We start from the raw sequence: 14,582 nt of genomic DNA, 5'->3' as shown, positions 1-14,582 counted from the left end.
TTTTCCCTCTGATCTGTTGTAGATCTAACTTCTAAATGACTAAGTTGTTATTGGTTGACTGTCAAGTTGACTATTTGGGATTAGACATAATTTCAAAATGAAGTTGAACAGTCATCTCCACTATTTCCACAATTTTGAAATAAAGACATCTACACCATTTCTTTAAGTTTTATTTGCAGTGGAATGCACTGAAACCATGAAAAAAAATCAACTTTGATAGCACTGCGCTCTTTCACATACTGAAAGCTGACAAACTCGAACTCCAGTCTTCCGGAATAAAGTGAATCAAACTGAGTCAGAAAATATACCGCACCATTATAGTACTGAAGTTGTGGTCTACATTTCAGCACAATGATCTGCCACAAACAAACAGAAGCCTGAGTTGCCGGTTTTGTAATCCATGTTATTTTAATGTTACCAAACCCTACTATATAGAGTGTTGCTTCTGGTTGTCATGGTAGCTTTGAAAGTGATTAAGTATTGGAATTAGGAATCTATTGAGATCAAATTTAAAAGCTGATTTGATCTAGAGTGATTGTTGAATTGTAGTCCCTTGGCTGTTGGATCAGAAGTGTATTAAATTAAACAATAAGTTCTTTCCTTAGTAACATGAATACAAACAAAAAATATCAAATATATTCCTTCCCATATTATGAATTATGTTGTGGCTTGCATTTAGGAAGCATTTCTGGTGAACATTTGGTCTTGTCTTGGATTCTGTGATAATTGAATTAAGATAAAAATCTGTGCCTTTTAAAGTGGTTTATTTTGTTTGTAGGTAGTTGCTATTAGTGAACTTTGCAGTTTGTTTTGCATTGTTTTATTACTGTGCCTATATGTGACAGTGCCAGGAATTTATTTAAATGCCTACTTCTAATTAAAATTGTAATGTCATTGCTTATTAGTAAACAGAAATGGGTTCAATGATAAATTGAAACATTGATCCATTTGTAATCTTGTATAATCTTTAGTTTATTAGGGGATTTATTTCATTTAACCCCAATGTTCCCTGAATGGCAAATCAATTCATATGCTTCTGATTCTACACCCAGTCCCACCCTAAACACGGGCACATACATCCTACTTCTGTGTAAAGTAACATCACTACTAATCGAGCAAGTTGAGTTTGAAAGATGCAGCTGCTGGTCTGAGCTCGCAATAGCTTGTGAAGTAGTGAGAGAACCAACTGAGGGAATTATGTACTGTCCTGGCCTTTACCATCTCCTTATCTGCCATATTGTAGATCCATTGAAAGCAAAATTGGGGTTGATCACCATACAGACCTTTTTGTACTATTTTAAGTCCCCCTTTGCAACAAGGGCATTCACCATTGTTCTGTGACACTACCATAGTACTAATCATGATAGATAAAAGAACAAACTTCCTGGCTCCTAAATGGGCATCCACAAAATACTGTGGTTGTCACCAGCTGCTGCAGGTGTGACCTGGCTCAGTAAGTCTGTCATTCCTTGAGAAGCACAGCATCAGAGCAGTGCCAGACTAGTTTGAAAATATGGCGCCAACTTTCTGAAATTATTATGGAGAATGATGTAATCAGTTTTTAAGAGCTCAAAGCTCTACAACCCTGCCATGTCCTGCAGCAATTGGTAGTGAACAGTTACGCAGTTACTAAGAGGTCAAGGTGCCGTGAACTTCACGCCTCTGATCACAGAGCCCAGCAGAAACAAGGCTGGACTTTACAGTAATCTTCAGCCAGAAGTGGATGTTTTAGCTGGCTCTTGCCATAGACTCCAATCTGGAATTGCAAGACTGCCCTTTGAGAACGCCCAAAGTACATAACAACTGCATATATACTTTAAGAGGTACCTGATTGGTGAAGCTCTTTAGGATATTCAGAGATTCTGCAAGTTGCTATATAAAAACCAGGTAGTTTATTCATTTGTACACGTTTTAAAAAGCTTGCAACAGGACTTACTGGCAGGTTCGTATCATGAAGCAGAACTAGAAGTTGCTGGAAAACCTCGAAGTCTGACAGAGTGTGGGAAGAAAGCAGAGTAAGCATTTTGAGTCTGATGACTGACCTCACGATAATGAACAATGTAATATTGTCCATTTGTTTCCCTGTAAACTTGTTCTAGTTTTGAGCAGATAGGCAACTGAATTATTGCATGTCAGTTGAAGTGTTCTTGTCTTTTTATTTTGCTGGTTACAAGTTCCATAGTTTCTTTGGCACAAGGCAGAAATGTCATTTTCTTTCCCCAAGGTCAAAATCACTCCATTAATTAACTTTTCATTTTGTGGTTCGTCTTAATCTAACACTTTTTAAAAAAATTTGTATGTGTTTCATTCTCCAGTAACCGGGTATTCACTGAGGGGACGTGCAAACTCCTGAACCTTGTCATCTCCGACCTTGTAGATGAAGATTTTGTGATGAACAAGAGGAAACAGGCAGCTTCAGCATTGCTATTTGGCATGGTTGCCTTGGTAACCAAACCTGGACAGACATTTGCCCCGTTAATTGGGACGTGGCTTTTGTATGTTTACACAGGTAAGCTGATCTCCTCACAACTGTTGATTCAGTTGTTTGATTTGTAGGAACATTGACTAGTGTCTTGGTTTCTGGTTATTCATCTTCCATACGGTACAACCTTTCTTCTGTCCTTTACGCCGTGTACAGCACAGAAATAGATCACTTAATGGCACTGGTCCTTGCCACGATTCATGCTCAGACCTGAGATCCTCTAACCCCATCAACGGAACCTTCTGTACCTTTTTTCCCTGAAGTGTTTATCTGGCTTCCCCTATTAAATGCATTTTAAATCATTCACCCAATGTTGTTGTAGAATATTCCACATTCTAGAGGCACCCAGTGTCTGGGTGGGGAAAGGCTGTTCTGAATCTACTTATTGGATTCACTAGTAATTGCATTGTATTTTGAGCCCATTGAAGATAAGACCATAAGACATAGGAGTGGAAGTAAGGCCAGTCGGCCCATCGAGTCCACTCCGCCATTCAATCATGGCTGATGGGCATTTCAACTCCACTTACCCGCATTCTCCCCGTAACCCTTAATTCCTTGTGACATCAAGAATTTATCAATCTCTGCCTTGAAGCCATTTAGCGTCCCAGCCCCCACTGCACTCTGCAGCAATGTATTTCATAGGCCCACCACTCTCTGGCTGAAGAAATGTCTCCACGTTTCTGTTCTGAATTGACCCCCTCTAATTCTAAGGCTGTGTCCACAGGTCCTAGTCTCCTCGCCTAACGGAGACAATTTCCTAGTGTCCACCCTTTCCAAGCCATGTATTATCTTGTAAAAGATTGTTTGTTTATATTCAAACACTGTGCAGGAGTAGGCGGAGACTGGCTCATTCAGAAACTGGATGCAGACATCATGAGCTGAATGATCTGCATCGTCAGAGTTCAGGCACTGAAAGCCTTAGGTTTGATCTTGCACACGTTTGAGCTGTTTTTTTTAAACCAGTGGAGATCAGTGATGTAAAATTTAATTCCATGTGAAATGGGCAAATTGTAGGAATGCAGTTGCTCATTCTACTGCAAAGCTGCACATCCTGCCTTCTCCAGCTGAGGGCATCATTACCTCATTCACCAGAGTAACAGGATTGGTCTTGGCTCAGGGGTAGAACTCTCACCTCAGTCTAATGATTGAGGGATCAAGTCCATCATGTGGACAGCATGGTGGCTCAATGGTTAGCACTGCTGCCTCACAGCGCCAGGGACCCGGGTACGATTCCGGCCTTGGGCAACTACCTGTGTGGAGTTTGCACATTCTCCCCGTGTTTGTGTACGTTTCCTGCGGGTGCTCCGGTTTCCTCCCACAGTCCAAAGATGTGCAGGTCAGGTGAATTGGCCATGCTAAATTGCCCGTAGTGTTAGGTGCATTAATCAGGGATAAATGTAGGGTCGGGAATGGGTTTTGGTAGGTTACTCTTTGGAGGGTCGGTGTTGACTTGTTAGGCCTGAGGGCCTGTTTCCATACTGTAGGGAATCTAATCTAAAGAGACTGGAGCTTATAGTCTACATTGATTCTTAGTGCAATTTTGAGCAGGTGGAGCTCATCACCTTCAGGGGAGATGTTGAACTAAGCTCCTGATTGTGTTCTCGTAGGCATTAAAGAAAAATCTCGTGGCACTACTTGATGAGCAGAGGGCTTCATTCCCGATGAAGGGCTTTTGCCCGAAACGACAATTTTCCTGCTCCTTTGTTGCTGCCTGACCTGTGCTTTTCCAGCACCACTCTTATCTTGACTCTGATCTCTAGCATCTGCAGTCCTCTGCAGCCTCAGTTTTCTCCGAGATCCTGGTCCATCATGTATGCTTGTTCGAGACCTTTGAGGCGAAGCTGACTCAATTAGGTTGCTTGTTTTGTACCTGCCCAGAGGTGTTCCTCATAACAAAATTGGGGAATTAAGATCTAGGAGCAGGAGTAGGCCATTCGGCCCTTCGAGCCTGCTCCGCCATTCTATAAGATCAGTGTTGACCTTTTCGTGAACTCAGCTCTACTTAGGTGCCCGCTCACACTTAATTCCTTTGCAGTTGAAAAGTCTATCTATCTTTGCCTTTTAAAAGCATTCAATGAGTCTGTAAAGCTGACTGCTAATCAGTTTTTGGCAGTTTGCCACAACGTATTGCTTTTTGTGTTGAATACTTACTTGTCTTTTTTTTTGTTTACTCTGATCTCCAATTGTGCTTTTTCAGGGTATGACATTTTTCAGCACGATGCACTACGCGATATTGTGAACACAAAGCCAGTGGTGAAATCAGATGTTGCCTGGATGACAGCGGTTCGCCAAGGGTGCTTCTACCTGTTAGTCTTCGTACCCATTACCTGTGCAGTGCTGCAGCTTCTGGCCTGGTCTCAGTTCAACCTCCATGGCAAAAGACTGCAGACAATCAAGTCATTGAGGCAGAATACGCACCAGGCTGGCCTGCAGGATATTAAAGCAGTTTAGGTCATTAGCCTAAACATGCAGGAGCCAACAAATCTGCCAAGTCCAGTAGATTAGACATGACATTTTTTATTGCCACTTCAGCTCAGGATATGGAACTTTCATTTTCAATGGAATAATATTTTTGTTCAGATGTTTTGTGTAAATTTTGAAGACCTCATTAATGTAGCAAGAGATTAATGGTTGATAAGACCATTGTGCCTGATTAATTCTTTTTGAAAATTTCACTTCTAATGTTCACTGGAGGAGACCACAAATTGTATTTTAATGTCTAGAGTATAATTAGAGTTGTTTAATATGTTAAGGATGCACAAGATCTTAAGATTTGCAGAATCTGTATTCCCTCATCATGTTGTAAAATTCAGTAGAGCATAATTCCATATCAACCTATCACTCTTGGAGCCATCTGTTTGCATGGGTCATTTTAAATTTGGATCAAACTAAAGATTGATATTGTTAATTTGATATTGAACTGCACTGAACTCCGTTGTTCCTCAGTGTACTGATGTGGGAGAGTATCGGCCAGTGGCTGAAGCCGTCCTTCTAGCTCCTTTGGAGCTGCATTAAATTCCACCTTCTGTCTGGATGTGAAATTAGTTTAACAGTCTCACTTCAATGTCCAAGTGGGCTGAGCCTCAAGCACCAGACTACTTTTAATCAGCTGCGAATTTGGCAGTTTCTTTGCAGGATGGCTGTTTTTTTTTAAAGAAAAAAGTCACGTGTCACAATAGGGCAGGAAGGTAGCCTCTTGTAAAGTGGTAGCTGAGACACATTGAGGCAGGAAGTGAGGAGTTTTATCTTGCATCTAATCATGTTGTATCTAACTTGAGAGTGAACACTTCATGCTGAGTCTTTGTCCATAATGAAAAATGTTCCATTCCATAGCATTGACAAAACTGCCTTGAATGAAAGACAAAAGGCAATATGAGGGAGACTGAACTGGACCTGTCTGTGGCTTTGAGAATGCTTGTTGATAGAGCAGGACAGAGAAGGACCTGGAAATGAGGAGGAATCTCCGGTAGTAGGCATATCACTGGCCAATTGCTCAAAATGTGCCAACAATTTCTTCACCTTCAGCTGTGAGCACTTATTGCATATGTCAATTATTGATTAAAATATTTTGCATTTCCCAGGCTTCTGCCCATAGAAATTGACAACAACTGCCTCATGTAACAGAGGCTCGTGGTGGAAGTTGAGGGTGATTTATAGACATCATATGTTAACTTATAACGGTCTCCCAAACCATCTGGCAGCATTGTGTTTAATAATAATGTGCAACCTGAAATCCAAATGGAGCCATCTAATTATTCATTTTATATGGGACTCTCTGAAGCCATTGCTAGTTTGCACTTCTGACTTTTGGATCATAAACCTACTTCATTTGTCCAGCTCTTCATATAAATTTGTGCTGAAGGTCATCTCTTTAATTTGTCTTTTACAGCTTTGATAGCCTAATTATAATCCATTAAAGCACATGAAGTAAAATCACCAGAGGTGCCAACTTACATAAATTATTTTCAAATAAATATTTGTATTCATTCTTTCATTTATGTATTTTCCAGCTTTTTTTCTTCCCCCTTGACTCTGGGTTTTACTCTCTTGTCTCTCGCATTGAGATGATGTGGCAGGAGGCTGGGAGCTCCAACAGTGGAAGTACCCCATTACGATGTTGAGCCATTATGGATGTGGATTGGCCAATAATTTCCTCCCATTCATCACTTTGTATTTCATCAATAATTTTTAGCAGTTCTTCAGGTAGTTGAATTCCTGGACTTTCTATATATCTTTTATAACAATGTGAGAGAATTTGATGCTTTTCCATTTGCGACTGTGAGAGATGAAATTCCTAAACAGTGATCCTGATTTTTAATTGCGTCCACTGCCAACCTGTTTCATATTAATGTAACTTTGAAAAATAGCTAATGACTGAAAACTTCTGAAGAATTTCTTTTTTTTGTGATTCCATTTCTGTCACACTCCAGACTTGCATCTGTTCTCCAGTACAGGGACTGAAGGTGGCCAGTCTTTAAGCCTTCCAGCTCTTGTCCCTTTCAAGAACAAGGGTGGTGAAGGCTGGCTTTTACTTTAGTCTGCTTTTTACATGATAAACCCGAGTATTGGCACTGAGTGGGACACTGGCGTTGAACTCTAAATGGAGAGTTAGTTTCCCTGATCTAATTTTGGGATGTGGAGGGGTTCAATCAGATTCTAACATCTGATAATAACTGAAGTGTTCTGCTTCTCGCCAGTTTGTATTCTGATCTGGAAGAAATACCCTCCCGTGGATTGGAACAGAGGTGTACTTTATAATACTGCAAATATTGGCTCAAAGATGTTGCCTTTAAAACCTCTAAATTGTGAAAAAGCACTCCACTACAGTAGTCCCCGTCTCCATACTCATGAGGATGAGCTCCGTGACCTACTGTGGATAGGAGCTGAATCTATTCATTTCAATGGGACATTTATTTCCTGGCAACCCCTGGTTCCACAAGGTTCCCTTTAATATGTTTGGGCCAGGGATACAGGGGGCTGCCCTCTATATCTGTACCACTTTTAAAATTCATAGAATATTTAATTGTTTATCTTCAGGAATAAGACAAAATGAAGACGTTTGTGAAATCTGTCACTGCTTTTAAGTTGTAACAAGTCAGAATTTTTCATTATATTAAATGTTGCTTAAAATATTTTAGAAATCTTTGAAATAATTATTCAGCAAGCAGCAAAATAAAGATTTGTTTGATGTAAAACCGTTAATTTGGTGTTTTTAATGTTTGACCTGTTATGTTTAAAAAGTACGTTTTGCATTTGTATTGTACTTATTTTAAGCAAATGTGCCTCGGCCAGTGAAACTCTCTTGGAAATGTGGCAGCTACAATAAACTCCCTCAAACAGCAATGTGATCATGACCAGGTAATCTGTTTTTGTAATGTTGATTAATGAATAACCGCCAGGAAAACTCCCTGCTCTTCAAAAATAGCGTTTTATGGATCTTTTATGTCCATTTAATCTCTTAACTGAAAATATGGCGCTCATGGTAGTGCCACACTCCTCAGTACTACATTGGAATGTCAGCATTGCTTTATCGGTTCACGTCCTGGGATTTGACTTAAGCAAGCCATGGCTAACATTTTAAGTAATCTGTATTGGACAGGGAGGACAGTTAAGGTGGAATCACTACTTTGCCTTCAGTGAGTTGAACTTGCTAAATTATGAAGCTGAATGAGATTATGCAGCCTCACTGGTTGAATCTGATTTTGTCAATCCTGTTCTCTTCATTATTACTTAATGTACATTATTCACTGGTGGTATTGAGAACAAGATTGCAAATTAAATTTGTTCTCCCCCCCCCCCCCCCCCCCCCTTCCTAATTTAAAATATCTTGGATTTTAAACAAAACCTTAATTCTAGTTTATTTTTGAGAAAATTGCTCATGAAATTACTTTTCAGAATCTATTTCCCCAGACCTCCACACTGCTGTAACCTGCCCAGGGTGAATCTTTTCACAGATTTATAACAGCCTATTTGACTTCCGGCAGATCTTATTCCTGATATCCCAATTCCTGATATCTGTAAATGCATATTTCCAATGGATTACATGGCCTAGAAACCAGGAAAAACAGACAACTTGCATTTATTTCTCAAGAAATCCTAAAATGGTTGATCTGCATTGATTTGCAGTCACTGGTTTAATAAATGCTGTGGTCACAATGTACATCAAAGATAACAATGATCTGAATTAACCCCCTTTGCTGCTGGAATAACTAACACTGTTCCTCAAATAAATCATTTAACTACTGCTTAATACACCGAGAAAGAGCAGTGCTTAGAAAATCTTACAATTAAAGAGGCTATTTGGTATGCCCTTTCCCGGTTGCCTGACATTTCTCTCTAATTGCAATTGGGTTTTGAAGTTTGATCACCAGGTCTCTCTCTCTAATGTGAGTGTGGGATTTTGGTAGCTTTACCTTTGTTGTCCTGCATTGCTCATAGCCCCTGGTAATAAATCTTTACTTCCTGAAGTCTCCAGTTCAGCCTTGAAAAGGTTGGCAACGTTTGATCTATCGGATAATGATTGACCCACCCCCATATGAGTTAATCAAGATGAATGTAAAATATGAATCAATTTGCCTTGTCATGTTAGCAAAATAAAATTCAGTTTTAAGAAAACTGATCCTAGGAGATTGTTCAAAATCTCAGACAAGCCTGAGTGATGTAGGACTTGGGATCAATTGACCAATCTGTCCTGAGTTAACTGATGCCTAACTAAACGGGTTAAAGTACTACAATTGGCTGAGGCACTCCTGGACTAAGGGAGGGAAAAATCAGCTTGGGCTTTGGGTTCTGATAACTTTGCAGCAATGTAATATTGAAATCTCTACCTGAATAATGGCCATATGGTTCCAATGTGCTGTGATCATCTTTGGGTACTGTCTTTTCAAAGATGAATAGTAAGGGAAGGAAACTGGACAACAAATAAAATATACTTTGTCCTGAGATTGAATGAAAACTGTTTTGACGGGGGTCACCAAATGTTTGCTATATTGACTAGTGGATTCCTGGGGATACTGCATGTGAATTATATTAGGGTGTTTAATTATAAATTGTGTACACAATGGGGAAGTGTTTATGCACTAAGTCATCTTTTTTAACCAGCATAAATAAAGCTCCCACTTTGAAGATGTAGGGATTCTACATCTGAACCAGATTGGGATCAATATTCTTCGGGGAAGCATGCTATTGCAGTTGGAGTGGATTTTAACTAGATCGGCAGGGGACTGGGATCCTAACAAATAGTTTGTGGGAGATGATTAGCTATGATGGAATTAGTAATTAAAACCGAAGTAAGTGAAGGGAGAGGATGCATAGGTTAGGTAGGAAAAAGTGAGTCAACTAAGGCTAAATGTTACTGAAAGGAGCCTGAGGAATAAGACAGCTCAGCTGGGGCACAAATATGTATAAAGGGTGTATAATATCATAGATTAGATTAGATTACTTACAGTGTGGAAACAGGCCCTTCGACCCAACAAGTCCACACTGACCCGCCGAAGCACAACCCACCTAACACTACAGGCAATTTAGAATGGCCAATTCACCTGGCCTGCACATCTTTGTGATGTGGGAGGAAACTGGAGGAAACCCACGCAGACACTGGGAGAATGTGCAAACTCCACACAGTCAGTCGCCTGAGGCGGGAATTGAACCCAGGTCTCTGGCGCTGTGAGGCAGCAGTGCTAACCACTGTGCCACTCGGACTTGGCTGAAAGCTGAGCAGGATTGACATCTCAAGATTCTGGTAATAGGGTATTCAGATGGGAGACTAATAGAAGAGGAGTGGGTCACAGTATTGATCAAGAAATTGATTTGTGCAGTGAGGAAGGATGTTAGCTTGGAATGATCATCAAATGAGGTCACAAGGGTAGAAGTCAAGTCACATCTAAGGACAGACACAGATGAGTACCATAAGTCTCCGAAAGGAGAGATCAACTATCGAATATGGTAACAAATTTTAGAAGAGAATTTCAAAGAGAAAGTATAATATGGCAGTATTAATAGGAGATTCTAACTACCCAAATAATAACTGGGAGTTTGTGTGTAAGTTTAGAGGGGGTACAAAATCCTTAAATTGAATCCAGCAAAACTTTTTTTTTAAGCCAGTGAGACCATCACTACTTTTCTAACTTTCAAACTTTTTTTGGTTTGGAATTGAGTTGCAGTTGGCTATTTGAACAACAGCTTGTTTTACAACAGAATAAAATATAGATGTTCACTTTTGGCAACTGAGCTGAAAGATAATCAGGTTACTTACTGCTGTAAGGACACCGTAGATGATTTGACACTAAGGTGATGCTACATTCTGATGCCTTGTGGTATACATTAAAGATTTAGATTCAGTTGTAAGGGGTATGATTGAAGATATTCATAGGTGACATGAAAAATTGATAGGGTGCTAAATAATGAGGAGGATATCAACAGACGAGTCAGCTGGACTGAGCAGTGGCAAATGGAATTCAACCTAGAAATATCTGAGGTAATGCACCTATGAAGGGACAATAGAGAAGGGGCTACACTAGGAATAGTCAGACCCTGGGGAAATACTAAAGATCAGAGGGACCTTGGTGTGCACATTGCACAGATCCCTGAAGGGAACAAGGTGGGTAGGTAAGTGGTTAAGGCGGAATATGGGTTACTTACCTTCTTTCGACAAGGTGCAGAATAAAAGGCAGGGAGATTACATTGGAACTGTATAAAATGCTATTATTAGCATGAAATGCAGTTCTGGTCACCTCATTATAGGGAGGATGTGATTGCATTAAAGAGGGTGCAGAGGCAATTTACCAGGATGTTGCCTGGACTTAGTTTGAGCTATTGGGTATTGGTCTGACTGGAGTTTTCTTGGGAGCAGTGAAGTTTGAGAGGATATCCGACACATAGAACATTATGAAGGGCACAGATATGACTTTTTCTATTAGTAGGAGAGTCAGTATCTAGGGGACATAGGTTTAAGGTAAGAGGTAGAGGGTTAAAGGAGTGCTAATAATATTAGGAGAAAATGAGGACTGCAGATGTTGGAAATCAGAGCTGAAAATGTGTTGCTGGAAAAGCAAAGCAGGTCAGGGAGCATCCAAGGAGCAGGAGAATCGATGTTTCAGGCATGATCCCTTCTTCCTGAATGCTGCCTGACCTGCTGTGCTTTTTCAGCAACGCATTTTCAGCTCTATTCATAATATTACCCAGAGGATAGTGGGAGTCTGGAACTTGCTGCCTGAAAGGGTGCTTGAATCAGAAGCTTGCATATTGTTTCGATGATATTTAAATGCAGTATTCACTTGTGTTGCTGTAGCCTCCAGGGCTTTGGGCTGCTCCTATTCCCCTATCTCATGAATGCCCTATAACTAGCTGTCCGTCTTGCTCAGATTTCAGCCTGGTCTTAGTCAAGGCTAGGATATCATACTCCCTTGTGCCTATCTGTGCCCTCAGCTTAGCTGTCTTATTCCCCAGGCTCCTTTCATTAAAATATGTTCCATTTAGCCTGACTAGACTCACTTTCCTCCCTTACCTATGCATCCTCTGCCTTTGTTTGCTTGTGTTTTAATTAGTAATCTTTGTTGTCCCCCACAAGAGTCCCATCCCCCTGCCAATCTAATTTAAATCCATTCCAACTGCAACAGCAAGGGGCAAGAGATGGAAAATGGGATTAACATTGTCAAATTATTGTTGACTGGTGTGGAACTAATGGGTCAAATTGCTGCCTGCCATAAATGTCTGAGTTATTAGAAACTTTTGTTCATTTTATGACCACAAATTCGAATTGTAATATGTCTTGAGGTCAACACATTAGTTTAACTGTTCCCAGGGAAGTGGTACTTAGAATTTACAGCAGCAGTGAATTCAGGCTTGTTCTCTTGAAATTGTTGATCAAGATCAGCAAATGATTCTTAATTTTTGTGAGAATTTATTTTTAGAACATCTGAGCCAACTAGGTGTGAGAATAGTATATGTTTCAAAGTTTGTGAGAAGATTTGTAGCTCGGGTGCTCGTTGTTGTGGTTCTGTTCGCCGAGCTGGGAATTTGTGTTGCAGACGTTTCGTCCCCTGTCTAGGTGACATCCTCAGTGCTTGGGAGCCTCCTGTGTGGCGCTTCTGTGAGGTTTCCTCCAGCATTTATGATTTGTAACTGCCGCTTCCGGTTGTCAGTTCCAGCTGGCCGCTGCAGTGGCCGGTATATTGGGTCCAGGTCGATGTGCTTATTGATTGAATCTGTGGATGAATGCCATGCCTCTAGGAATTCCCTGGCTGTTCTCTGTTTGGCTTGTCCTATAATAGTAGTGTTGTCCCAGTCATGTTGCTTGTCACCTGAGTGTGTGGCTACTAAGGATAGCTGGTCGTGTCGTTTCGTGGCTGGTTGGTGTTCATGGATGCGGGTTGTTAGCTGTCTTCCTGTTTATCCTATGTAGTGTTTTGTGCAGTCCTTGCATGGGATTTTGTACACTACGTTGGTTTTGCTCATGCTGGGTATCGGATCCTTCATCCTGGTGAGTTGTTGTCTGAGAGTGGCTATTGGTTTGTGTGCTTTTATGAGTCCTAGTGGTCGCAGTAGTCTGGCTGTCAGTTCAGAAATGCTCCTGATGTATAGTAGTGTGGCCAGTCCTTTGGGTTGCGGCGTGTCCTCGTTCTGTTGTCGTATATGTTTCGTTAACCATTTAAAGGGGCCAGAAAACTCGAGATGTGAAGTTGAGGATTATCAGGTCAGCCATCAGCTCATTGAATGGAACAAACTCAATTGTCTCGTTTCTGTTCCCATGTCTCTGGGTCATTATGATTTGCCTACTGTTAAGTTGAACACTTCTCAGTAAGAGTTGTGATGACAAGCTTCGAAACCTGTTGTTGGGAGAAAACCATGACCATAACATCAACTTTAAAGGTCAGTGTGACCATTTAAACTCTGCAAACTAACTGCCAAACTCAAATACTAAAACCATTTGGGGAGTAAAATTTATTTGCGAGTTGAGTTAGGTAAGGGGTAAATGTAGGGGTATGGGTGGGTTGCGCTTCGGCGGGTCGGTGTGGACTCGTTGGGCCGAAGGGCCTGTTTCCACACTAAGTAATCTAATCTAATCTAATACTTGTTGGGAAATTTGGTCTGAAATGTTTACAATGTGTTTTCCTGATGTAACTCTTCAATGATGGAGTTGCAGTGCTGAATATCTTTTGGAATTTTGTTTTCATCCATTGACAGAACAGATCTCCTCAGAGGGAGTCTGACCCAATTTTCACAAAGAAGATTTCTCACCTACTTAACAGAGGAACAAAGAAAAAATGAGTGCTGAGGTAAAGGAGCTGATGGGGGCTATACGTTATGTGCAATTCTCAATCCAAGTACAGATTTTAGCTATTGGCTGCCTTTTCTCCATAATCTCAATGCCTCAACTCTGAACATTTCCCGTCCAAAGGAAAATATTTGAGAGATAAACAGCTTCACAAAGGTATCAAAGATAACTAAGGAAGTAACCATATTATCTGACAATTTATATAAATCTATGGGAGATAGACTAGGAAAGATTTAGTAACATAAAATTGAATGGGGTTAATCTGCATCCTATGTAAAAATTAGTTTGATTTCAAAGGTCTTGCTGCTGGTGTAAACTGCTTTGCTTTTGTTTTAGAGATCATCAGGTTGGACAGACGTGGAAGTAAATGTGTTAATTAAATATGTATATTTTAAATTGTTTACATTAAAAAGGGAAAATTCTAAGTTTAAAATATTGGTTTACCTCTGATTCATTTTATCTAAAAATGTCAATTTCACAATGTTTGATGTAAAAAAAAACAGTGAAAATCTAATACTGAAATCAAATTTGGATAACTTAAGCAAATTTTACAAACAGCATTAATTCAAAATGCAAATAATTTACGAACGAAAAAAGCTAATCAGTAGATACACCATAAAATTACCAATACCAAGCACAGGAGCAAAGATAAAAGGTATTTTTAATTTTGGGAAAAATTTAAAATTTGAAACATAGCTAATGGAGTACGATTTTGTTCATTTAACAATGAAGTTATTTTTCGCAGGTTGACTAGCTCGCTGTAGATTTTATTTTTAAAGTTAATAGTATTGGCTAGTAAGGAAGGTTTGTTTACAATACAACTGG

The 14,582-nt window shown here is 40.1% G+C and overlaps 1 protein-coding gene across 1 annotated transcript in view; it reads left to right on the top strand.

Annotated features, from left to right (window-relative positions):
• The window catches only part of mfsd13a (major facilitator superfamily domain containing 13A), a 45,366-nt gene extending 37,522 nt beyond the window's left edge, over nucleotides 1–7,844 (top strand). The window contains exons 8-9 of the mRNA XM_060842252.1: nucleotides 2,316–2,509; nucleotides 4,680–7,844. Coding sequence (XP_060698235.1) covers nucleotides 2,316–2,509; nucleotides 4,680–4,933 — 448 coding nt within the window. The 3' untranslated portion in view covers nucleotides 4,934–7,844. The remainder of the gene's footprint in view (nucleotides 1–2,315; nucleotides 2,510–4,679) is intronic.
• The last annotated feature ends 6,738 nt before the right edge of the window (nucleotides 7,845–14,582 follow it).

The sequence above is a fragment of the Hemiscyllium ocellatum genome, chromosome 22 (genome assembly GCF_020745735.1).
Source record: "Hemiscyllium ocellatum isolate sHemOce1 chromosome 22, sHemOce1.pat.X.cur, whole genome shotgun sequence".
In the NCBI taxonomy this organism is placed as follows: Eukaryota; Metazoa; Chordata; class Chondrichthyes; order Orectolobiformes; family Hemiscylliidae; genus Hemiscyllium; species Hemiscyllium ocellatum.
The sequence above is the reverse complement of the archived record's forward strand: the minus strand, read 5'-3'. Positions and strand labels throughout refer to the sequence as shown.